At 41.2% G+C, this 27,023-nt stretch overlaps 1 protein-coding gene across 5 annotated transcripts in view; it reads left to right on the forward strand.

Moving 5' to 3' along the window:
• pald1a (phosphatase domain containing paladin 1a) overlaps positions 1–27,023 on the forward strand; it is a 63,931-nt gene that overhangs the window by 6,050 nt on the left and 30,858 nt on the right. For 2 of the 5 annotated variants that reach the window (XM_080048659.1, XM_080048662.1), the window contains exons 2-18: positions 4,411–4,608; positions 4,821–4,923; positions 5,930–6,109; positions 6,791–6,955; positions 7,444–7,604; positions 8,176–8,251; positions 9,765–9,919; positions 10,080–10,176; positions 10,665–10,769; positions 11,409–11,504; positions 11,597–11,731; positions 12,022–12,138; positions 12,611–12,790; positions 13,279–13,476; positions 13,950–14,090; positions 14,704–14,775; positions 17,767–17,907. In XM_080048659.1, coding sequence (XP_079904785.1) covers positions 4,411–4,608; positions 4,821–4,923; positions 5,930–6,109; positions 6,791–6,955; positions 7,444–7,604; positions 8,176–8,251; positions 9,765–9,919; positions 10,080–10,176; positions 10,665–10,769; positions 11,409–11,504; positions 11,597–11,731; positions 12,022–12,138; positions 12,611–12,790; positions 13,279–13,476; positions 13,950–14,090; positions 14,704–14,775; positions 17,767–17,907 — 2,320 coding nt within the window. Of the gene's footprint in view, positions 1–1,305; positions 1,422–1,919; positions 2,044–4,410; positions 4,609–4,820; positions 4,924–5,929; positions 6,110–6,790; positions 6,956–7,443; positions 7,605–8,175; positions 8,252–9,764; positions 9,920–10,079; positions 10,177–10,664; positions 10,770–11,408; positions 11,505–11,596; positions 11,732–12,021; positions 12,139–12,610; positions 12,791–13,278; positions 13,477–13,949; positions 14,091–14,703; positions 14,776–17,766; positions 17,908–27,023 lie in introns of those variants that run through there. The other 3 variants (XM_080048660.1, XM_080048663.1, XM_080048661.1) reach the window with 3 other exon arrangements.

Consider the following 27,023-nt stretch of genomic DNA (forward strand, 5'->3'; position numbering starts at 1 on the left):
GCCAACGGGCAAGTCTCTTTGTCAGAATGTTTTATAGCTTTTGACTGAGCCACAGAGGAACATGCATATTACCGTGCATGACTGTGGTGGTAAAGGAAACCTACTTATTAAATGTCCTTAAAGTGACAGTGATTGAGGGTTTGCCATGTAAAGGCCCTTTTACCGTGAGGAATGCAGTCTGTACGCTCTGTCTTCAGTCCAAATATGAAGTTGAGACACAGAAGACATTGCATATTATATCTAAGATAACTTTTTATTTAATTCAAATGTTTCATTACTAGTGCAGAAGCCAGGGCTTCAACTATTTAAGTTTATATATTTTATTTCAAGTCCGGTCCAGTTTTAATCATATAGCCCCTCCAAAAAGACTTCACAAATTTGATCCAAGAGCTTTTCAATATACAGTACCTCTATACCAGACTCTTGGATTGGACAAAGTCATAAATACATTTTATTTTACAAGACAAATGTAAATGGTATATCTACATCATGTTTTCTGCATCATTGGCACCATGGATGTATTAGAGAATTGGTGTTTGTTTGTTTGAGGTTGACTGGCAGTCTTTTTGATTACTCGTTGTTCTAGTTTCTCATTGTTTAATGGCAACCGACTTGAGAAATGGCTCCACCAGTCTGCTATCTTGATACACCCAACTCCTAATGGTGGCATATCAATAGTGGATGGAAAAGAAAATTCTCTTTTGCTTATTTGTAAATGTAGTTGTGGATGGAAACTTGAATGATATTATGTATGCAGAAATAAAATCATAATAATCTTTTCTAGTTATACAATGCCATAAGTAGCTAGAAATGACCATCACAAATTCCTGGATATCAAGGTGACATCATCAAGTCGCATTGTTTTGTCTGACCAACTGTCCAAAACCCATGATTTCCAGAGCAGCAGTACATCCTCACATTTGTGTAGTTTTAACTAGCAATTGTTAAGCATTATTTGTTTGATGAAGGACTGTTGATCGATTATTTGGAGTTATCACATCGGCTTGTTCTTTTGACTGGGTCGGTACAGTACAAGAGTCAACTATGTCGTCTTTGTGCACAGTCTGTCCCTGGGATCTGATCTCTAGCCATCTGGCTGCCAGATGTACCACTTCTTCCCCCGGTCCCTTCCGTAGAGACTTGAGTCTTGCATGAATCTATTCTCCCTAGCATTAGTCAAGAGATAGGACTTGGACGAGGAGGACGTCTGTTTTGAAAGCTCAAACTCAAACTGAAGGGGTTTGCCCCAGTTCCAAGCAGCCGTGCACTCTTGAGCTCCCACGGGGGGTGTTACCCTGTCCGACAGGGGGGTTGGCGAGGGAATCCAAAAGGAGGAATATTTCTTTGTGGATGTGATGCCAAGTTCTCACACTCCTTTCAACCATGGCGGAGAACAAGCAGCAAAGAAAAGGCTCTCACTCGTAAGATGTGACATTTTGATGGATAGTTGTACTTGGGACGTCTTCTTTTTGTTGTTGTTATTGTGGTAGTCACTAGTCACAGAAATGTGGCAACAGAGAAGGTTTTGCTATGTGCTAAGGACAGCAGGTTTCTTGAACATTTTGCTTCCTTTAGCGGATCGCCGGTAGAGATTCTTTACACAGCAGTTATTTCATGGAAGCGGTTTTCCTAAAATAATACAACATTTCGAGTCAAGCTGTCAAAACACTTAATACTTTGTTTAAATGCATTTGACAACCGTGCCAGCAGACAAACTAACTCGCAAATCGATATGTTGCTGGGTTCCCCGTCGTGCTTGTGAGAAGAGAATCTCCCAACCGAATCAAAAGGTCTCCGAATACAGGGTGGACCTGCCCACTCAGATCCAGACGCAACAGAGGAGAGAAGCGGTGACTCACTGCCACTTCTCTCTCTCTACTCACCCTCTCTGCACAATGAGAGTCCACTCTATTGAGAGCTGGGGATCCAACAGAGGTTTGAGCTTTGAGCTGCCATTGCCCTCAGCTGTGTCACATCAAATAGATTTTGATGTCGGATTGATTCTGTGCTTTCGGTTCTACACTTTGCTGCTCCAGTGCTACAGTATGTGTATCTCTGAGTTTATACCGGGTGACATACTGTGCTTGTTTTGTGTGCATTGCTTAACGTTTTTGTGGGGAATTGTGTGTTCATTCCTCTGTATCTCTCTCTGTTTTTGTGCTATGGTGACGAGCAACATTCTATAAGTGATGTTGAGGGGCAGTGTTGTTTTCTGACAGCAGGCTTGTCGTAAGGCTGGTCTTATTATCTGCAGAGCTCCCTGCAAAGCTCACTGTTTATTCAGAGGGGAGGAGGTTTGCTTTAGACCTCTGTCTGGCTCGCGTGGGGGTTCGAGGGCTCCGTATCAAGCTGTGTGATATAAAATATAAATACTGTCATACTCAACTCCATGTCCATGCCTCCATGATTATATCATCGAGATAAGAAATTAATAATGATTTTAATTCGACTGCTTACTTAACCTCAAAGGGGGATTTCATGAGCCATTGGCTTAACATAGGGGAGAGTGGCCTAAGTTGTGCCACTTTTTACTCAAAGAGATTTTAAAGTGAGGCCCTGACAGTTATGTCTCCAACTCAAATATGTACATATATTTCAGGGTGTTGTGCATCCCTGGCAATAAAAACTTTGGATCTGGAATAAACTGTTTAAGAAATATAGCTTTCGGAAAAAAAGTTGTCTTGTGCCCCTGGTGTGGTTTAAGTTGTGCCAAAAGAGAGAATACCATGGGGTAAATTGTGCCATTGATATATATCTCATAAACTGTAATGCAAGACAAATCCATAAGACAATTACTTATTTAAGGTTTATTTAAAGTAAATATTTTACAAAGATTGAAGGTCCATTTTCTTAAACAAGGCCTAGCAGATCTAGGTGGTTTTGCCTGCAAAGCTCACAATGACAAAGTCACCATCATCATCTTTCTGGCCATCTGAACTCTTGTCAGTGGTGTCGTTAAGTGGAATGGAGATGTCAGTCTCTTCTGAGCTACTGTAGACGATCACTTTCTTTTTGGTGACCAGTGTGTACAGCCATGCCACTGGCACCACTCTCAGAAATGTACTTTACACTAGTTGCTCCGTGCTTGTGGAACCAACTGCCAACTGACAAATGTGATTCCCCCTCCATTTCTGCCTTTAAATCAAGGCTCAAAACCCATATGTACACCCTGGCTTTTCCTCCCCATTAACTATCTTACCTCTGCACTACTATCTTTGTTTATATGTGGATGTATGGGCTTTATGTCTTTTATTTTTGTTATTGTTATTTTACCTTCATTGTTTACCTACTGAATGCACTATGTACAGCACTTTGGACAGTCCAAACTGTCATAAATGTGCTTTTATAAATACATTTTAGTTACTTACTTACTTATAACTCACCTAGGCCCTTTGGCACAAATCACCCCAACCCCAGAATTTTGGATAATAAGCATGATGCAGCAGTTTAGGGCTGCCATCGTGCTATCTGTATAGACTCAAAGTGTAGCATACTAAAGCACTAAAACATGTGTCAAATGTTTTCAAACTTGTCTATAATTGTTCAGACACAATACTCGAAAAACCTTGATCATGGAAATTTTACTTTGAAAGGCAAAAAAAACAGTTTTTTGAGCTTAAATGTGCTTATATCTTATTCCTAGTGTCTCCCTTCTTTACAGGATGAGTCAAATGGATGGCTCTTCTTAAATATGTGGTCACATTTCCAATTTCTTCAACGGTTTTCTAGAAACAAGGGGTGGCACAACTTCCCCACCTGCACAACTTAGGCCACTCTCCCCTATGTATGTTCTATCTCTCTGTAATGACTGATTCTAATATGTTTTCATTCAATAAACCAGAAATAAAAGCAAGAGCAGATAGGGAATAGTAACTTTTATTTTACAGTTTTTAGATTCAGCAGCTGGAAAGAATAAATAGTTATCACCGACCTCTGTATGATTGTGCATTGTGAACGTAAAAAACAAACAAACATGATATAAAGTCTACAATTAAAATAACGGTTTGATGTTCTTGGCTCACTATCTTTCTTCCCTAGACTTGGATAAGAAGATTGATACCACTGTCCTGTCTTTTTGTTAAATTTAAAACTACAGGCATGATAATGTTAACACAGATAACTAGAGAGAGAAAAACCCTAAAACTCAACCTAATATTGTACATGTCACTAGCATGGTTACATTTTTTTTTTTAAATGTGCGTTTCTTTTTTATACAGAAGTGACTAATGCAAAAGTGTTTCAATCCCTTCAGTGTGTTAGTGTGAGACGGTCACAGAAAAGCTTTTCACACATGTCTGTGAATGATGTCATCCCCAAAAATATACACCCAGGGGTTGCCACTGTTAGTGTGTGTGTGTGTATGTATGTGTTTGCTTCCTGTTTCTGAGTTTGCTACAATGTCATTCACAGCTGCTTGTGGAGCATGGGTACAACTGCCAGTGCCGCGCCACAGCCTGTTTCCGTAGCGTCGCCTCTTGAGAGTGTCCATGGCAACGGGATGGCGGACAGCAGGCAGTCTCTTGGCATGAGCCCCTTTCAGACAGTCAACATCCACAACAACAAGGCCAAGTCCATTATCACCAACAAAGTCGCACCTGTCGTCATCACGTAAGACCCTCCCCGAATCCACGTTCTAACAATTGGGTGTTAATCCTCTTTGATCACTTTGGTGACGTTCCCCATCCCCCATAGCCCAAGTGTTTGCCCCCGTTACCATCTAATTTGTCAATCCAGGCCTGGCAAATAGTAGCTGATAATTGAATTGACCTCTATTCACCATCCAGACCCAATGTTGTGTCCTTTCCTTTTTTTTTTTACAGGTATAACTGCAGACAGGAATTTCAGATTCACGATGACATCCTCAAGATCAACTACAAAGTGGGTCGGATATCAGACACTATGCCCGAGCACTACCTGGTGCAGGTGAGTACAGCATGCAGGTCGAGAAGGGTCATCGCACTGTCGTAGAAAGATGTGGAATCGTCTCACCTGTCTTTAAGCCAGCTCTTTTCACATGCACATGTCCAAATTGCAGAGTGGCACAGGGAACATTGTCATGCGCTGTTTTTATGATGTGGGGCAGCCATTGAAACGGAAATCGGGGCTTTGATCTGCTCCGTCACCTCCGCTGCGTCTCTTCAGGCATGCAGTGTTTTGTCAGTGTTAGCCCCGCAGCCTCTGTTTACATGTGTGGATAAGTCAGTGAGTTCCCCTACATTCATTAAGATCATGTCCACTTGAAGGCAGATACATTTGAAAACACATTTTTCTCCTATCCTTGTCTTGGCCTTGCATCCGCACTAAGTAGGTGGGTTTTTTTCTCAACCAAAAACCTCGCTTTGCATTGTTTTTCAGACCATAGGGCCCTACTTAAATGTTATTTATACTGCTTTTCATGATGACACCGATGAATACCACAAGCTGAAACCCATCTGCTTGAAAATTAAGCCGTATTTTCACCACATATTTTGTCACTGCTCTGTGACATCCATTTACCCTTTCTTACTCTGAGAAGTAGAAAAAAATTAAAAGAAGGAAACTATTAATATTCATTGTACTTTTATCATTCAGCACATATCAACGCAATACATTATATTTGTATGCAAGATGTACTTAACCTTAGATGGGCAGTTCCTTCTTTTTGTCATTCAGCAAATATCATATTTTATTTTGGTGTTTAAGCGTGGGTGAAAAACTAAAACTGAATTGTAAAGCTTAAAAAAGGCTTGTGAGTATGCAAGTCCGTGTGTAAACACAATTTTTACAGATGTTTCCAACTGGGCTTAAGTGTTGACATATTTGCTCTTCAGAATTTACAAATGCTAATGCGTGCTCCAAGGGAAGCTGGACACATGTCCTGTGAGAGGGGTCATGCTCTTATAAATATAAATAAATATAAAGTCTGATGAAAAGTTACACTTCTTTCCAGGGTGAGTACTTCATGGTCCAGGATGTATACAGCAAGGCAGATGTCCTGAATACCACAGGCAGCTACGGAGCGCCCAACTTCCGCCAAGTCAAGGGGTCCTACCCTCTGTATGGGATGGGCCAGCCCAGCCTGAACGGCTTCAAACAGGTTCTTCAGAGGCTCCAGGCTCAAGGACACGAGGTTATTTCCTTTTATACCAGGACATTTTATGCACACACTAGCATGCATGAATTGTCCATATGTTCACTGGTGGATGTTATGCCCTTAAAGGTGGAGTCAGCGGTTCAAAATCACTTTTTGTAAAAAACAGTAAATGTCTCTTCATGATCTGCTACCTGTCCGTACTGTGTGTATGCTGAAATAAAACAGAACCTAGGCTGTGTATTAACACACATTTTTGTCAGCGTGCAGACATTACGAACAGGTAGCAGATCATGAGGAGATATTCACTTATATTGATGAAATGCATTCTCCAGAATCGCTGACTCCACCTTTAATTATCCTGTGTCTGGCCTGTGTAGCTCTGCATGGCCTCTTTCTAGCCGTGTTGTCAGTAAATATTTGAGGAGTCGAGTGCTCAATGGACGCTATGGCTGAATTGTAGAACTGAGCAAACAAAAAAAGTTGTGGTTGTGTGTACCAGTGGAAAATGAAACTCTCTTGCTTACAGCAGCTATAAACTGACCGTAATTGAAATGAATTTGACAAAATTATACGTCAGGCCTCCCTAAACTCCTTACTCATGTGCTGCATGTCAGAGAGGACAACATATTGTTTCCAGTTGTTCTTGGAAGTGGTGGGGTTGGTGGAACAGCCATTTACTTAAAAAAGCTATTATTTGATTCCTTTTCTCGCACACAGGAGGTCATATTCTTCTGTGTAAGAGAGGAGCCTGTGGTTTTCCTGCTCAAGGATGCCGACTTTGTGCCCTACACCCCCAGGAGGAAGGAAAACCTACATGAGAACCTTCATGGCCTGGAAAAGGAAGAGCTGGTGGAGAGCCTGGAGCTCACCATCAGGAAGGAGGTGACCAACAAACACAGTCCTTTCGGCACAAAATTATTATTACTATTTTTTTATTTTTCGGATCCCCATTAGTTGACTGTAGTAACAACTATTCTTCCTGGGGTCCACACAAAAGATACAAGACATTTAACTTTACATAAATACCTCCAGATTGTCAAAAAACTAATAAGTGGTAAGAAATATTTAGTTCCACTGTTTCTACATTTCTTTTTTAGCAAACATTTGAGTCAAGCGAACATGGACATGTACAACTATTAATTTGTGTCCTTACTTAGGTTAATGCCACGCATATCATCCACATTCACATCCCCACTATCATATGCAGTTTAAGATGATTTCTTTCTGACTTATTGCTATTTCTAATTTATCTTTAAAACTGATCTCACTTGTAATCTGTGTTAAATGCAGTGGTAGTGTGTTCCAATTAGACATTGCCCTACACATTACAGCAGTAGTGAAAACACTCACTACCTCCAATCCTCCTACAGCTCCACGACTTTGCCAAGCTCAACGAAAACGTCTTCTCCGTCTACAACGACATCGAGTACTTCAAAGACGAGCCGCAGAAGATCTGTATCACGTGCGAGGAGGACATCCATGTGACGGAAGAGGTCTACAAGAGGCCCATGTTCACCATGCCGGCCTACAGGTTGTTTACATTTATCCTTTATTAGCCCTTAGCCTCCTCAGCTCGCACGTCAGTTGTATGTGGTTGCCTGCCATAGAATATGCAGGGGCAGGTTATAAATAGGAGTCGCTTGTTTGTGCAAAGGCAGGTTGCCCTGCTTTTTTTCAGAAGAAAAGAAACCCAAAGATTGAAGCATCCTGTTTGCAATCAGATTCACAGCGTTTATTGAGATGTCATGAGCTACAGTCACAACATTTCCACGGCAACGGAAGATTATTCCCCGAGGAGAGTGCTGAAGCCTCCTCCTTGGCTCTTTTGAAATATTTGGAGCCAAAACAAAGCAGCAGGATGTTTGATTACAGACCGTTGGAAATTGCAGGTGGTGGATTTTCAAGGAGGACAAAAATTATCTTGATCTGACCCTTCAGAAGTCACAAGATTAGTAAACACAACACGATGGAGCTCTGTTGTCGAGTCTTACTTGAGGTCAGACGTGTATGTGCAGTGTGTTTATGACCTACATAAAGGATATGTTGACACAACACAGGCCCAGGTTCAACTCTCGGTGACAATCCGCGTTACTGTGTTGCAGGTACTACAGATTACCACTACCGATGGAGGGAGCGCCAATGGAAGAAGACTTTGACGCATTTGTTAACATACTCAGGGTAAGCCTCGTTTAAAAATGTCAATCAGGCATGGCTACAGTTCACCAATCAGATGCACCTTTTTTGGTTGTGTACCTCTTTAAGGGATCTTGTTTTGATGTGCCATGGAAGTTATTAATGGATGGAATATTCAAGAGCATCTGGACTATCTCACTGAGGTTTAGCAAGAAGGTTGTAGCTTTTTATGAATCGAAGTGAAGCCATTTGAATCCAACCCTGTCTGTGCTATCAATCACTAATAAGCATGATAATTATACAGAAAAAAAAAAATTGGCAGTAAAACCAGAGGTCTGTACTGGACTTATGTCCGCTCTTTGGTCATCCGCTGTCTGGTTTCCGTCCTGCCCTTCACTCACACAGGATGTTCGTTCTGTTTTGCCCTTTTTTGGCTTGACTAGCAGCGGCCGGTCCAGTTCCCTGTGGTTGGAAAGTGGGTCCTTTTTTTTCTTTTTCTTTTTCCTTTTTCTTTATATACAGTTTTTGTGTCCGGGAGGTTAACTTAGCCCTGCCACGCCCTTTTCTTTCACGCTTTCTTTTTGCAGTTCTCACTTATGGCATTTTTGCCCCCTTTAGAGACCCCATCCAATTTCAGTTAAAACTTCCAAGATGTTCCCACTTCTAGTGTGGCCAGTTTCAAACCACAAATTTTAGAGAAAGGAAGTATTGGTTTGAGGATTTGGTGCAGGAAAGACTGACGCATTTTAAATGACTTGTGTGAGGCAGGTTTTCTTTTTTCAACCAAATCAATAGCCTGGAAATCCAGACCCTGATATCTTGAATGATAGAGGGTCTGGCCACGATCAATAGTAATTTCCAACTCAAGGGGCGGCTCCTACTCGTGTATTTCAAATGCCACTGCACGCAGTTGGATAGCACTACAACCAATCAGAGCGATGCACAAGGTGACGTAAGCCCTGTTCGTTTAGCGAACAGCTGTTAAACTGTTAAATTAAACGTTTGCCGTGGTCGGTCGGCAAAACAGAACATTACACTTACTTGCTAATGAAAGATTTGAGTGCCGTCTTCCATATCGTAAAGGGTCGAGGCCAAAGCCGTCTCAAACTCACAAAACATATCCGCAGCCATGTTTGATGTTTACTATCACGGCTTCGACGTCGCATGCACGTCACTATCGTCATCCGCTTACGTCCTCCCCAGAGCACCATACAAAGGGCTCTGGCGCGCCCATATTAGATAGAACCAATTGAAACGTGAGCCCAGATTTCTGGTCTTTTTGAAAAAGCTTCAACGGAGAGTGTCCAGACCAACAGGCGCTGCAAATTTAATTTGCCAGCGCCTAGTGGCAGGTCTGGGAATGCCAGGCTACCAAATCAAGGCATCTTTCAACTAATTTTGACACGCAACTTGCCAGAAGCCACACCCACACACTGGAGAACATTTTCATCTCTAGCACACCATGTCATTAACAACTTAATGATATAACACTGTTGATCTCTTGTTAGGTGTTTGCTTTATCCGAAAGTCTCTAACCTATTTGTCCTGTGTGTTCCAGGAGAGAAGCAGCTTGTCAATGGGCCATGGTGCGTCCAATCGGCTGCCTGCTCTGCTCTTCAGCTGCCAGGTGGGCGTCGGCCGCACCAACCTGGCCATGATCCTTGGCACACTGGTCATGAATCGTCTGAGGAGCGATTCACAACCACAGCCTCAGTAAGTATCAAATGCATGTGGGAAACCAGAGCATGACACAGCAAAAAACTTCATCACGTTTAATAATACAGTAAAATTATGCAGCTTCCAGGTGTGTTTTTGTTGTCTTTTCGATGCCACATAAGACATGAAATTATCTTGTTCGCCTTTGTTTTTTTAGGGTTGAGGAGGCAGCAGCTTCAGAGCCCAAACCACTGTTCCAGGTCATCCAGTCTCTGATCAACAAACTGCCCAATGGACAGCAGGTCATGGAGGAGGTAAAGCAGATACACGCGCACAATATCTGGTTCAAGAAAAATTAATATATAGAGAGCATCTGTAGTAACGATTCTGAAGTTATCCCTCAAATGAATTAAAATATTTGAATTTATCTGACGCAAATGGACTACTTTGGCAGCCAGTTATGGTCCAATTTGCAATTTACACAAGCATGGCATGGAGACTTGAAGCCTTTGTTGCAACCACATATTTGCACATAAATTCATGAATTCTGAATTTTTCAAACATGGAGGAGAAGATGTTCTTAAGAATTGTTTTCTGGAGTAATATATCTCTTTTGGGAATAAAACTAATCAGAGACCAATAATTATTGATTTCATTTTTTAAATTTTTTCCAACATTTCTGGAGGAGATCTTTAACCTATGTGTTTTAAGTGAAGGTCTTAATAGGTATAATTGGCTTAATATTTTATTCTAATGGGCAAAAAATTTAAGTTGATGACTAATGTCAGTTTTTAATTTACAGGTTGACCAGGCTATCGCCCTATGTTCAGAAATGCACAACATAAAAGAGGCAATATATGAGAACAAAAGCAAGCTGGAAGGGATTGGAGAAGATTATCAAATTCAGGTGAGTTTTCATCTGAAATTTCTCTACAAAGGTAGCACTGTGTGGTGTAGATGACTCTTGAATTTGCAAAAGCTTCTGAATCATTATATGCTGCTAAATAGGGCAAAAATCAAAGGATGATCATTTATAAATAACTGGTATGGTAATGGTAAATGGACTTTTATAGCGCTATATCTCCGTTTATCACAGACCCAAAGCGCTTTACATTGTTTTTGTACACATTCACCCAGTCACACACACATTCATACACCGATAGCAGCAGCTACCACGCAGGGTAAGCTAACTAAGCTAACTATCGGGAGCAATTCGGGGTTCAGTGTCTTGCCCAGGGACACTTCGACATGTGGCGGGGAGACGGGGGATCGAACCTCCGACCCTGCACACCAGAGGCGAACTCCCTACCCACTTCGCCACTGCCGCCACATAACTCCTCATAATAAGTGTGGGCCCTCGTCTGGAGCTGATGGAGGACTAAAGACATATAACATTTAAGAGTTCATTTGTCTCCTGTCTTGTCAGGAAATCAGTGGGATCCTAAATGCATGTTCAGTTGAGTTGTTTCACCAGACATAAGGGAGCATGTTACAGAAATACGACTGCTAAAATGCACTGATATTAAAGCTTGTGTTTGTTTCTTAGGGAAGCAGTACCAAAGACTACTTTCTCAACCGAACCATGCAGAGCTTGGAGCGCTACTTCTATTTGATTGTATTCAATGCATACCTTCACGAACAGGTAAAGTTTTTTTCCCCCCAGTGTGAATTTATAAGTAAAGATTTTGCCATTAAAGTTATCTTGAGTTTTAACTATGTGTTGCCTTTTTGCAGTATCCTCTTGCCTTCGTGTCCAACTTCAGCCAGTGGATGTGCTGCCACACGTGGCTGTACAGGTTACTGGCCTGCATGAACGTGTCGGAGCTGTCGGCCCCGGCTCAGTTGGTCACTAGAGGAGCTCGAGTCCTGGTGAGTAAATCAGGCACACACAGAAGATTGATGCTGACTGTTGATTATATCTGTGTCTGTAATGTAAAAACCAAAACGGTTTCGATCGTGCCTTCTCAGCGGTTTAAAATACTACTGCTTTTGTTTTTTTTCTCATATTGAGAAAGTTTGTCACGTCATCTATTCTTAACGATATCTCAAATCTATCATCGTATTCTTTCACAATCATGTTATTATCTGTATATTCAACCACACTTTATATGTACTGTAATATGTTACGAGTAATGTGTAACTGCGTTGTCTATGCACAGGTCGCTGATGAGTACTTTGCTCCGGACGTGCTCAGCACAGTGAAAGAGATGAAGGCGGTCAACTTCAGACGAGTGCCCAAGATGCCCATTTATGGAATGGCTCAGCCAACATCTGAGGTGACGCAGATTCCCTATACTATTATCAAATTAATACAAAAGCTCTTATTTTTTCTGTGACAATATAACTTAAATTAATCCTAATCATCATCCTAAAGATTACAAATAGGATTATTTATTTAATGGACTACAGTACCACTTCCATCTACAGAGGATTATTTGTAATGCTTTTCTCACTTTGGGGCTTATTAGAAAGTGTAGTTACAAAGCAAGTGCACGGAAAAGGGAAGAGAAGGAGAAGATATCCTACTTTGTTATATTTTAAATCTTAAATATACCTTGCACATTCCCTCCATCAATATACATCCTCCTAGTCATGATTATTCACGAGAATACAAATGGACTCAAAGAAATGACTCATAAAAAAAGAAATTACTCATAATGATTTGGTGGAGACTCACACGCCCACCTCAGGATGCGGGAGCCGGACTTCCAGCTACTTGACATCTAATGGTAAACTTGCTTTGTGCAGGCCACCGGAGCAGTTTTGGCCCATCTGACGGATGAGAAGAGGAAGCACAGCCACGTGTTGTGGGTCAACTTGCAGGAGGAGCTCGTGCTGGAAGGGAATGGTCAGATTTTCACACCAAGGGAGCCGTTGTGCCTGCACCAGCACATTTCTATCCCGTTGTCTGACCCACAGCTTATAGAGGTAGGGTGGAAATTATGCTTTTTTAAAAAAAGCTATAGTGCGTAACTTCTGTCATCCCCATGAGGAATTCTGAGTGATTACAACAACACTGTCTGCACACCTACATGATGTAAGCCTTCTTCGGTGATTGCGCATGGATATCATACCATTTGCTGTACGTCCAGCAGTAGAATCAACAACTGAAACTCTTGGGTGCTTCCTGGTATTTTTCTGAGCCCCTGTGCCAGTGTCAGGGGGTGAGACCAGCTTGTAAACGCTGTCATAATGAGAAATTCAGGGAGTTTTGTGGCGCTGATAGGCTTAATCAACCTTGTGTCAACTCATTTGGCAATGGCTTTCATTTATATGAAAAGGTTGCGCACTATAGCTTTAAGGTGCTAAATGATCAAATGCCTAAGGACGATCACTCATTTTACCATCAGAAGTTTTAGGATTTTAGTCTAGCTTCAAACTGAAGTGAAAGTGCTCTTGTGTCACCTTTTTTGCAGAAACTGGAGACGTCTCTGAAGGAGGAGATCCTAGGAGCGCAGAAGTGGCTGGAGGTGACGCTGGAGCAGGAGAAACAGATGAAGATGTTTAAAAGCTGCCTGACGGTCCAGGAGATCTTCAACCAGCACAAGAGCTCCCACCAGGGCCTGGTCTGCAAACGCATCCCCCTGCCGGACTGCAGCGCGCCCACAGAGGAGGTAAGAATATACTCACAAACAAAACAGAAATAGGCTTGAGGTCCCTGTGGTAGCAGCTTGTAATAAAGAGAATTTGATTAGATGATGAATAAGCCATGTGCTCCCTCTAGTGGCTAAGAATGCTACTGCCATACTGAGCTTTCCACAATACAGCAATCAGCAGATCTAGTGACTTTGGATTTTATTTCCCAACCACTCGTCTTGTGTATCATTTTCTTTTGAAACATTTCTATTCAAATGTTTGTCTCAATGTAAAATTACAGTCATGAATCGGTTTAAGGTTTCTTGATTAATCATTTTATGCAATATGCGTGATATATCTGTTGAAGAAAAACTATTTACATTTAGATTATGTGTTAGATACATGTCAAATATGTGATACAATCTCCTTATTACATCCTACAGTTTGTAAAAAGATATTGGCGGAGGAGTTGTGTCTGTGTTACATGAACTCTATCTGTTCTTGTTGTCAGGATTTTGATAAGCTGTTGGAGGCCATGAAGAGTGCCTTGGCTGAGGACTCTCACTCAGCATTCGTCTTTAACTGCTCCAACGGCAAAGGCAGGACCACGACTGGCATGGTGGTCGCCGTTCTGACTCTATGGCACTTTAATGTAAGTGTGTTCAGTTGGATGCATTTTGACTAAGGTCTTAAAGGTGCTGTAAGCGGAATGGTTCTTTTAGCTAACTTCCTGTCAGTTACTGCAGTTAGCAGTCCCCTCGCTCGTCCCTACGTCACCACATTAATGCACTGCGGTCTTCAAGCAGCGAGTTATCTAGCGTCATCTCAGATCCATAAGTGTGATAAAACATGATAAAAACCATCAAAACAGACATTGGGAAGGATTTTTACCTGCTCCGCCATTGTAGGCGCATAAACATTCACCCATTTGTTGCTCTGGCGTGCACCGGCAGTGAGACCATGAGTGAGATGGGTGTCGGTTTGTAGCGTTTTCTCTTATGATTGGATAAAAATTTCGGGATCCTCCAACAAGTTTATTTGCCGATTACATGCAGAGCAGCTGACTGAGAGATCGGCTTTATGAAACACGCACATTATGTAAGTGATCACTGTACGAATAAAGAGCGATTTAACACTTATATTAACATAAATAAACTGCTTACTTCACCTTTATTTTTTTTAAACACATTATCTAAAATTTATTTAAGAGCTGCAATGTTTTCATAATTCAAAATCCCATAAAAACTGGTGTCTTCCTCCTGCAGGGTTTTCCTGAGTTTGCTGAAGATGAGTTTGTGAGTGTTCCTGACGCCAAATATACAAAAGGAGAATTTGAGGTATGTGCACTTTTTAGAACCCAGCATGTAATTGCATAATCACATTTACTCTACCCAGTTTTACATTTCATTTTATGTGTAGAGAACATCATTTAAATCAGGTGAAAGGGCAAACTGCTTTTTGAAAAAGTCAAATTCATTAAACTAAAGCCAAGATTCGTAAACAGTTCATGCATATTGAGATAGGTTTGGAATTGCATCGATAAGTAAATTAACAGAAGATAAATTGTCAACTATCTTGCATAATTGAAAAAAAAAATTAGTTAATTTTGCATGCAAATATGCAATATATCAATCTTCTCAATGATTTTTCTTTGTCATACAGTACAAATTTTTTCACTGATTTAGACTTTTGAAGCTGTCGCTTTGTATTGAGGGAAATTATACAGGTCATTTTACACTATTTTCCAACATTTTCTTTTCTTTGAAAATATAGAGCCTCTCTCAGTTTAACTGCAATGTCTTTTAATGTTGAGTTAAGCACAATCAATACTGGTATTTCTGTAGGCAGGTCTATAGACTTAAACCTTTGTCTGTTCACCTGTATTGTGTATGCTGTCCTTAGAATAGCAAGAAATAGCCACACATGAGATTTGTCTAGGGTTTTTCTTAAACATGTTTGTTTTTAACAATTATACGCATAGCAGGCATTGTACAGTTCATCTCTTCAGTGAATCACAGCACCACTTCCTCCAACCAAACAATGCAAGCCATACAGTGTTATATTAAATGGGTTACTGTACAGGCCCATTTAAGCATTCTAAACCTGTGATTGAAAACTTTGGCCAAACACAGTCACAAGCCAAAGCCTTTTCTGCTCTGACCTGAATAGTGGCTTTCAATTACAGCCCCTGGGTGATTTTCTTGATTCAGAGTTGTGACAAAGAATCATGGTTGGAACCTGCTGGCCGTTCCCCTTAGCACTGTAAACATGGAAACACAGACACAGAGGCCGCACTCTGCAGGCACACAATGCTGCATGCCAATCCCCACGCTGCAGCCACTGGAGTTTCTGGGATACACAAGAGTGGTTGCCGCGGAAACATTCTTTGCCTCCAATGTAGCCTCTGAAGGATGTGTGATGTCGCTATCGCCTTTGGTCATATTGGCCTTTGCTATTAGCTGTGAGGTCCAAAGCACAACATAATGGAGTAACTGGTTTGGTGTTAGATACACCCCCTCTGGTGCCATACAGTGTTTATATCTGTCATTATGATCCTGATCATCGATGCCTGGGTGTATGAAGCACCATTAAAAAAATATGCCCTTAATAGTACTGTTAATATGAGCAGCTATGAGAAATATTTTTATTATAACGATTATGTGTAAAATATTAGAGCATTTAGAAGCTAAACAGCCATATATTTCACTCAGGAGGTGGTAGACACCCGAAACAAAGCTGAAAGAGAATATTGGACTCGCCAGAACTCCAGACCAAATGATAATGTTGCTCTGTAACTGCTGCTGGATGTTTAAAATACACAACTGTTAAATAACAAGTTCACCATATCAACTTCAGAGGTGAAGAAACATCAATGTTGTGTTTATAACTTCTGCTGCCCCCGAGTGTCAAAAAAAGGAATTGAGAAACTTGAGCTTAACTCGCACAAGGCAAATACTTTTATTTATTTATTTCTATAACGTTGTTTATCTTTGAAGCTGCAAGACATTGCTAACATTCGGTTACTGAAATGTCCTAAATGTAAAGGACCAGAAAAAAAATTTATATCTTTGATCACATTTATTTAGTTGTCATTTATAATCTGCCGTGTATTAAAAAGCGAGCAGTAGATTGGGACTTTCAGTTGAATATGTTGCTGTATGAACAGCATTAGTAGTATAACAGTATTTTAAGGGAGAAAATTGCAATGGTTTTATGCAACTTGAAACTGATTGAGTGCTTCCCAGAGACAGTGGTCAGGCTGCATGCTGATGCTGCTGCTGCTGCTGCTGCTGCTCTGACACACGCTGTGAATGATAAAGTAGGGTTTATGCCTGCAGGCCTGTTCTGTTCTCGGATCCTGCTCTGTTGGTTTTCCTGCCTCTCTCTCTCTCCATGCCTCCTCCTCATCGATGGAATCATTAGTGTCTGAATTTTAAATTGAACCAGCTGCACAGGGGGCCAACAACAAGGTTTACTGAACTATAGCTCCTGGCTGTTCTACATGCTGATTGAAACAGTAACCCCTACTCTGCAAGGTCAACGCTGTATATGAACTTGCTGACACAACATCGCACCAATATTTAGGTTAGGTCAGAACTGGCAGTAGTACTCTTTCCGGTGGTTTATTTAGTTCTCATATTATTTTTGGGATTATTATTTTATTCCGATGGCCAGATGCTGCTGTTGCTTCAACTAAGGAAAGATTATTTATGTTTCACATTTTGTACACATAGGCAATTTAAAGTGCTTTACATAATGCATTCAAATCACTTAATAAAACAAAGTATAAGGCACATTCTTGGCAAGTGTATAGAAAAGGTTTAAAGCACAATTTTATTTTTTTTAGAAGATAATATTCAAATGGCATTTCTGACCTTGGAAAATGGTAGTTGACACCACTAGCTCACCACAGGGAAGCTCACGTGACGTGTGAGTTCAAAGGTGCCAGAACAGCTGCCAAATCTGACCTTGCATAAAAGATTTGTTATGTCAGCCAAAAGTCAAGAATGAACTTTCACCCTCAACTTTGAAGGCCCCATCAATGAGCACCCCAGTGGTAGATCTACAATACTGTGAAACCTGGATAAACTACATCTGCTTGGGTTGGCAAATTGGTCTCTCATAAAACCATGTTAGGTGGGAGGCAGATGTGCTGTTGAGTTATTAGAATAACACACACACACACACACACACACACACACACACACACACACACACACACACACACACACACACACACACACACACACACACACACACACACACACACACACACACACACACACACACACACAGTTAAACAAGTGTGTGTTGTCTCTGGTGTGCAGGTCGTGATGCAGCTGGTGCGTCTGCTGCCGGACGGCCACAGGATGAAGAGGGAGGTGGACATGGCCCTTGACTCCATCAGCGAGACCATGACCCCCATGCATTACCATCTGAGGGAGATCATCATCTGCACGTACAGACAGGTACAGCACATGTCACTATAGTGCTCATTACAGGCCATAACATTTACCAGAAAGTTCACATTCTGACAGCCAACACTTGAGGCAGGACATGAATTTAAAAACAAAAACTAAACGTGTGTGTGCGCTCTTGTATTACTGTCTGTGTGAGGACCACTTTGATTTTACCCCTTGTGAACTAGGACACTTTGGGACATTTTGGCCAGTTCTCAAATACTGTTTTAAAGATGAAGACACATTTTTGGTGCTTAAAATTAGGTAAAAGTCAGGGGTTGGTTTAAAGTTTGGCCAACATAGGGAAGGCATTATGTCATTGAGGGTCCTTACAAGGATTAAGACACAGTCTGGAGTATTCTAAGCTTTTTTTGAATATCATTTAGCATATTATGGACCAAACTGTTGTTCAGGTGAATGTGTGACTATTTGGAAATGACTTGGTCATGAATTGGTTAGTAGATCCTAACATGTTGCTCTCTTTCTTTTGAGGCAAAATTGCTTGCTTGCATATGAATCTGTGGTCTTCATGCTGAGACACAATCGGCATGTTGTTATGGATTTAGATGCAGTTTCACATTAGCCCCATAGATGGCGTCAATAACTTGTACAGATGTCTTTTACAGTGTGGTTCCTGGAGATTTGAATGAGAGAAACCCACTGCTCTGTAGGCACGAGCGGCAGGAAAGTATAGTGGTGCAACACAACTTATCTCTAAAACTCAATGGAATTCGTATTGGGTCTAAATGGAAAGGAGTGAGCACGGGGGCAAGAAAATAAATGTTTGATGATTCATAGATGTTAGTGATAGAGGATTTTCAAGCTTGACCTCTTGAAGTTTAATTTAGTTTGCTTGCTGTGGAAAGCACAAGGGCATACTAATTGTAACGTGTAGTTATTGTGTGTGTCCATGATTCCATTAGTATTACATGTAGCGTTGTTTTGCTACAACCATTGCATGTCTTTCAATGTCAAGTCCACTAATTAGCGGAATTTATTAGTTTTACTTCACTGAATCTGCTTCACCCACAATGAGGAAACCCAGCTATTGAGAACTGGACAAGGACGTGTTTTCAAGATTTGTATTGTGGGAAACAAAATAAATTAAAATCAGCTTCAAGTTATTTAGAGATGGAGTAGCCTACACTCAGTAATAAACAAGAGAATAGAATTAGCTCATAATGGGGTTTCAAAGACATATCTGGACAAGGTCTCTCTCCTGATGCTGTGGCCTCTGTTTTAGCCATTTGTAATGCAGACTGTGATCATTGTGCCTCTGTGCACCGTCAGCCGTTCTGAGCGCACTGGAGGCACCCGGTCCTGTCTCCACCGTATCAATGGGCCTCATTGTCCTGTGAACCTTGTCTTGGGCCATATATTCTCTCTCTCCTTCTGTCACTTTCCGACGCAAGGCTCCAGGAAAAGGCTCACTATCAGCTCCTCTTTTGAAATCAATTAGGCTCATTTGTATGGTAATTGCAGGAGCAGTTACAAAAGTCTTACACGTATATTCTACACATATTTGGTTTTTAAATATTATCAGGGGAAAAAATGCAGTGACCTTCTCACCCTGTCCTAGAGTTCAGGAAATTTTGGTCATACATCGTTTCTTATTTTTGTAGATAACGCAGCACTTGTTGTTAGGTATCACTAACTTGTTGTTAGTGCGATACAAATTCCCACCGCCATGCATTCTGAAAGGCAGCAGAGAAGAAGACAAGCTAATTAAAATGAATGTAAACAATGCAGGATTTAAAACCTAAAACAAATAGTTTTACTTTTCTAATGGTTTATTAGAAGAAAATGTATTGTTTAAAAAGATGATACCAAAGGGTGTCTGAGATCTGTGAATCGCTAAGAAGGTGTCCAACAGGTAAAGGAACTCAAGCAGTCACAACATAATCACCCAAACACCTTTTGAAGTCTAACAGACTTGCCCTCAGTTTTTCTTGTTTGTTTTCATCAGCCTTTTCCGCTAACAACGTTGCTGTGTTTCCGAATAATTGCCACAGTTTTTTTGGTTATCACCCAATGTTATCATGCCCAAATATGTTCCAAGTTGTAATAACTCCGAATTATCTTTTAACCTTGCTGAAGCAGACCTCAGGTTGGCACCAGGTTCCCCTTTCAGCCTTTCCCTTCCTGCCTGAACCAGCAGGCCAGGTGATAAACAGTGCCAGATGTTGCTATAGAACCCAGCAGCCAGCGGCAGACGAGAGAGGGGGGAACATTTTTACCCCCACACTATCTCTCTCTCTCTCTCTCTCTTCCTCTTCTCGTAGCCCTCCCCCCTTTCCAACCTTCCTCCTCCCCTTTGACAGTGGTTGGAAAATGTGTCTTTGATAGAAAAAAAATATATTTACACTGGGACCCGAACCGTCCGCCAGCTCCCAGAGGGGCCTGGGAAGAGGGGTAAGGAGGGGGTGGATATTTTTGAGGGGGGTTGGTTGGGGTGGATTCTCCTTGAAGGGCCTGTAAATCCCTGCTGCCGTCCAGGCGTGACCTAGCGTTGCAGATGCATCCTCTAACATCAGGGGCCAACGCAGTGCAGAGGTTACTTCCTCTCCTCCTCCTCCTCCTCTATGTCTCCTGCCCAGGAATCATCTTCAGGGGCCTTTTCTTTCCATCGTCAAGCCACTCTCAGGCTATCAATGCACACACTAGCGTTGACTTTGAGCTTTGTGTGTGTGTTCATGGGTGTGTTATATTTAGTATGACACATAAGCTGAATTTATTGGATATTAGAAATGACTTGGAGGCAGGCAGGGAATCGGATAATGTGAAATAGCCAAACATATTTCACATCTCTCCCTGTATATCATCCACGTGTCTTATTAGAATATCCCACTTCCACAAATTAGATTCATATATATTATATCATATTCATTCCAGTAAGCTCTAGCATGCCTAGTGTTGCCTTTCAGACCACCAGGCTAGGGGTTGCATAGTATTGTCTGATATATCCAGTACTTCTCACTGCATGCATAGCAAGTTTCATTATTGAATATCGGTGGCTTCCAACCAGTTCACCAACAGGGTATCTGTTTTGGTGGGCGAGTGTTTCAGCAATTTTCCTGTATAACCTTTTTAGAAAAAAAGCTCTCTCGCCCAGGTGGTTAGAAAACTTAAATACACGCAGCAAGAGTGAAAGAGCGGCAAACCGTGTGTGTGTGTGTGTGTGTGTGTGTGTGTGTGTGTGTGTGTGTGTGTGTGTGTGTGTGTGTGTGTGTGTGTGTGTGTGTGTGTGTGTGTGTGTGTGTGTGTGTGTGTGTGTGTGTGTGTGTGTGTGTGTGTGTGTGTGTGTGTGTGTGTGTGTGTGTGTGTGTGTGTGTGTGTGTGTGTGTGTTTTCCAAAGAAAGGCCCTCACGGTTTGGACGGGGCAGTGGAAAAATATTTTCAGAAAGGGGAGAATGCTGTGAGCAGGTTTTCCCGAGGTAAGGTAGTGGACGTAAGAGTTGACCGAGGAGAAACTAGGGCCAAAACGTTTCAAGTTGTTAGAGGTTTGGAGGGGACCACCAGAGCACTGACGGCCCTAATAATTCCAGTAAGAGAGAAGAATGTGTTAGAAACAGATTAAATGAGAATTAGTCATAGGAAGTCACGCTGCAAGGTTAATGATTGCCCACTTTGGAGCTTTGCCCCTTTTATTCTCAGTTATCTTTAAAAGTCCTTCGGCTTAAGGGTCTTTTTATATTTACAGTTTTCTCTCCAATTAGGATGACCACTTGACATAAGTGGGCCAATTACAAGGTGTACTTAGTAACGGCCAAAGGAAATATTAGAGGGAACGGGCGCCCACCTGAATCAGAGATGGGTTCTTCTTCTTTTTGCCTGAAATATGCATTGACCCGCAGCTCCTGAAAAGAGGCTCTTATTTAGAGCCAGCACAAGGTGGGAGGGAGGAAAGTGGGAGAGCTACAGGTTGTTGTTTTTGTCATAATTTCCAACCCCTCAAATGCCATTGCCAATAGCAGCATTGGCTGCAGCCTTCTATATAATTACTTTATTTTGACCAAAATCCCACCTGAGCAGGTGCAACCAGCTGGGCTTTTTGGACATGAATAACACCTTCTCTCTGTGCACTATTAGGGCAGCGAGAGGTGTGTGTGTGTGTGCAGGTAAATAAAGCCTCTCTGGCAAATTTCCGGAGGGGTATGGTGAGCCAGGCGGTTATATGCAGCTGCTACCATTCAGTTGCTGTTAAGGACCTCATTTATTTTGAGGTACTTTCCAAATAGATAATACATAATAGCTGTATGTGACTTCAAATGATCTGTTATACAGCTAGTGAGTGTTTAATTTATTTGTGACATGACACATGACCCTCGCAACATTGATGCTAACCTCATATTTCTGCCACTGATGATTTCTTCAGATCATTTAAAAAGTAAGAGTAGGTTCAGCTGCAGATACTTCGGAAAAGTGGAAGAAAAAAACGACATGCATTAAGATTGTGGTGACTTTCTGACAGCACAGCGAGGACTGAAATAATCTTATACATACTTATACATGTAAGCGCTCCGTCGGCAGGCAATCACACCTGCATGAAATTGTTATTCAGGAGTTTTTATTTGTCCAATAGATGTAGGTTTGTGTTCGAGCCACATGGTGTACCCACTTCCAATAATTGGCACATCTTGGTCCCAAGAAGAGGAGCTAATCAGTGAAATCACCTGGTGCACTGTGTCGCCTGAACCAATTCAAACAAATACACACAATAATCACAGCAAACTATTTCATATCTTCAAATTACAATCATATGATACTGCTTATTATTGTGAGTTTTGCTTCCAATACAGCCACCATTGTAGCCCCTCTTCACAATTTTGCTGTTATTTTCAACAACAACAACAAAACACTTTACAATCAAAGTGTGTGAACTGCATGCATTCAGTTTTCGACTGCAATTTTACGTTCCGCAGGTATTGTTGGGTAAAAGCTGTGTGAGATTGTGGGGCAGCTGCCCTAGTTTTTATATTAACTGACACCATTTGATTGATGGATTCTTTTAATGCTTTATTAACATGTTCAGCCTCATACATCAATGTCATGTTCAAAATTAGAAATCCTCCTCTTCCAAATGAAAAATAAGTTAGCATTGCAGTGTTCTCTGCAGTTATCCTAATGTTGTGTGTGTTTTATTTTCACACTCTCCCTGCAAGGCTTCAAGCTCCTTATGATCTGCCTCACTCTGTCAACCAACCACTTTAGAAATGGTAACCCTTATTCCTTCCAGTCTTTCCCCCTTTTTCCTCCTGAATAACTGAACTGCCCTGGCCTGCCCTTTGCCCTGACCTAATGTTCCCCACCCCCCCTTGTATCCACTGGCCCCATCACTGCGATTCAAACCTCGCCAACCCCTTCACAAAAAAGTTTGCCATTTCCTGCCCCCACACACTAAACCTGTCATTGCCCCCGACCCACAGAACAGGAATAACTGCCTCCAAAACCATGCATGAGTGTTAAAGCATGCCCCCTAGTAGCTGTGGTTCATGGTATCTGATGGCTCCCGCTAAGCCCCAAATCATTTCGCCCGGAAAAGGTCCACCTTTTTTTTTTTCTTCTTCTTCTCGGGTTTCACACTAGCCATCTTCTGGCACTGAACAAATACCGACAGGAATACAATCCCAACGGTGAAGTTCCTTAAATGCCAACCATGTGGGATATGCAGAAGTCATGCCTGGGTTGAGTTGCTCCAGGAATTGCACTTTCACAATGCTCCAATGGGAAAGCCCACGTGAGGACAGCAACAGATGAATCTCGTGTTAACGACACCGTAAATACACCCAAAGTGCCAACAGTGAGCTGACATTCAGACCTGCCTTGTCAAATGTGAAATGTTAAAGTTTGGTGAAAGGGTGCTGCAAGACTAGCATGGTTCAAGACCTTTCATTCGCAACCACATCCCTGATTTGGTGTGTGTGTGTGATATATATATATATATATATATATATATATATATATATATATATATATATATATATATATACAGTATCTCACAAAAGTGAGTACACCCCTCACATTTCTTCACATTTTTCTTTATATCTTTCCATGGGACAACACTGAATAAATGACACTTTGATACAATGTAAAGTAGTCAGTGTACAGCTTGTATAACAGTGTAAATTTACTGTCCCATCAAAATAACTCGACACACAGCTATTAATGTCTAAACTGCTGCCAACAAAAGTGAGTACACCCCTTAGAAAGAATTTACAAATTGGGCCCAAAGTGTAAATATTTTGTGTGGCCACCATTATTTTCCAGCACTGCCTTAACCCTCTTGGGCATGTAGTTCACTAGAGCTTCACAGGTTGCAACTGGAACCCTCTTCCACCCATTTATGACAGCATCACAGAGCTGGTGGATATTAAAGACCTTGCGCTCCTCCACCTTCCGTTTGAGGATGCCCCAAAGATGCTCAATAGGGTTTAGGTCTGGAGACATGCTTGGCCAGGCCATAACCTTTACCCTCAGCTTTTTTAGCAAGCCACTGGTCGTCTTGGAGGTGTGTTTGGGGTCGTTATCATGTTGCAATACCACCCTGCGGCCCAGTTTACGAAGGTTGAGTGCACATGGTCAGCGTCGTACACAGAGGTTGGCTTTGGAAAATAGACGTATGAGTGCTGCCAGCATTGCTGAAGGGCTTGAAGGGGTGGGGGGTCAACCTGTCAGTGCTCAGACCATACGCCGCACTCTGCATCATACTGGTCTGCATGGCTGTCATCCCAGAAGGAAGCCTATTCTAAAGATGATGCACAAGAAACCCCACAAAAAGTTTGCTGAAGACAAACAGACTACGGATATGGATTACTGCAACCATGTCCTGTGGTCTGATGAGACCAAAATACATTCATTTGGTTCAGATGGTGTTAAGAGTGTGGAGCGGCAACCAGGTGAGGAGTACAAAGACAAGTGTGTCTTGCCTAGAGTCAAGCATGGTGGTTGGAGTGTCATGGTCTGGGGCTGCATGAGTGCTGCCAGCACTGGGGATCTACAGTTCATTGAATTCTAACATGTACTGTGACATACTGAAGCAGAGCATGATCCCCTCCCTTCATAAACTGGGCCGCAGGGCAGTACTGCAACATGATAACGACCCCAAACACCCCTCCGAACGACCACTGGTTTGCTAAAGAAGCTGAGGGTAAAGGTTATGGACTGGCCAAGCATGTCTCCAGTCTTAAACCCTATTGAGCATCTTTGGGGCATCCTAAAACGGGAGATGGAGGAGCGCAAGGACTCTAATATCCACCAGCTCCTTGATGTCGTCATGAATGGGTAGAAGAGGGTTCCAGTTGCAACCTGTGAAGCTCTAGTGAACTACATGCCCAAGAGGGTTAAGGCAGTGCTAGAAAATAATGATGGTAAAACAAAATATTGACACTTTGGGCCCAATTTGGACATTTTTTCTTATGGGTGTACTCACTTTTGTTGCCAGCAGTTTAGACATTAATGGCTGTGTGTCGAGTTATTTTGCGGGGACAGTAAATTTACACTGTTATACAAGCTGTACAATGACTACTTGACATTGTATCAAAGTGTCATTTATTCAGTGTTGTCGCATGGAAAGATATAATGAAATATTTGAAGAAATGTTAGGGGTGTACTCACTTTTGTGAGATACTGTATATATATATATATATATATATATATATATATATATATATATATATATATATATATATTAGAGGTGGGCATAGATTAATTTTTTTAATCTAGATTAATCTAGATTAATTTTGAAATTAATCTAGATTAATCTAGATTAAAATGGCTCATTTGAATTCATTCATAATATGTGTGTGCTCCTAAATAATGACTCAAAGTAAGTCTTTGTGCTCCTAAATAATGACTCAAAGTAAGTCTTTGTGCTCCTAAATAATGACTCAAAGTAAGTCTTTGTGCTCCTAAATAATGACTCAAAGTAAGTCTTTGTGCTCCTAAATAATGACTCAAAGTAAGTCTTTGAGAACGTGTTTCTCAAGCCAGGTGGCGCATCAGACCAGGGGATCATCTCCTGTTTCCAACATGCATCACAAACTGCTTGAGGAAGCTGTTCTACTATGATAATTGGTGATGAAAATAAATAATGTTCAACAAGATGTACTTGTGTTTACAAACTGTTTATTCAGTTAAACATGAACTTTGAACTGTAGGCCATAAGAGGTAACGATGAATTGTTTAGGGCTGCAACTAACGATTATTTCAATAATCGATTAATCTGTCGATTATTTTTTCGATTAATCGATGAATCGGATAAAAAAAATAAACATTTGTAAATGCTGCATCTTTATTCAAAAACTGAACATTACTTCAAATTCACAGTGCACACTGAAGTGTCAAAACACCAGGTTATTGCTCCAACGTCCCGGAACTATTAAAAGTAATATTAAATGATAAAAAATTAATAATAAACTTAACTGGGATAACACAAAAAAAAACATACAATGTATGATATACATTTATACAGTATAAGGGATGTCCATGGTAAACCAGTCAACCGATAATATTTTTAACCGGTAAATACTAACGGTTAAAAAAATTAAATCATCTTAATTTCTCTCAGATGACAGGAGAGTTAATTTGTATTGATATTGATACCATTTTCAAGACTCCTTAACGATCCAAGTCTTTATTGATATCAAAATTGATAATTTTCTATTATTTTGTTGAAATAGAACTTGTATTATTGCTTTAATTGCTGATATGATCATAGCTCTAGATAGGACATTAAACAGGTCATAATTCCATTCCATCTTTACTATCTATTTTATCTTGCTGGGAAAACAAGTTTCGCCAAAATCTCAAATTTCTTTTTTTTTGTGTTGCATTTGAACACATCAATCATATTACTGAGCCGGCCTGAACACATCACAGTTGACATGTTTGCTACTTTTTTTAAGCTAACTAGCTTTATATCCTTCCGATTTTAACATGGATTTAAAATCTGGATCACTATTTTTAACTGACGGGACTTTCTACACCGTTCGGTTGTGTGATTACTGCCGCTGCATTGAATGACTGTTGATGCGCCGATGCCGATTCTCCGAGCACGTCTGCACTCCGTCTGCAGCAGCAGCTGACAGAGTTTTTTTGGACTAGACGGATACTGAGTTGATGGAGTT

Source organism: Ammodytes marinus (genome assembly GCF_949987685.1).
Source record: "Ammodytes marinus genome assembly, chromosome: 20".
Taxonomy (NCBI): domain Eukaryota; kingdom Metazoa; phylum Chordata; class Actinopteri; order Uranoscopiformes; family Ammodytidae; genus Ammodytes; species Ammodytes marinus.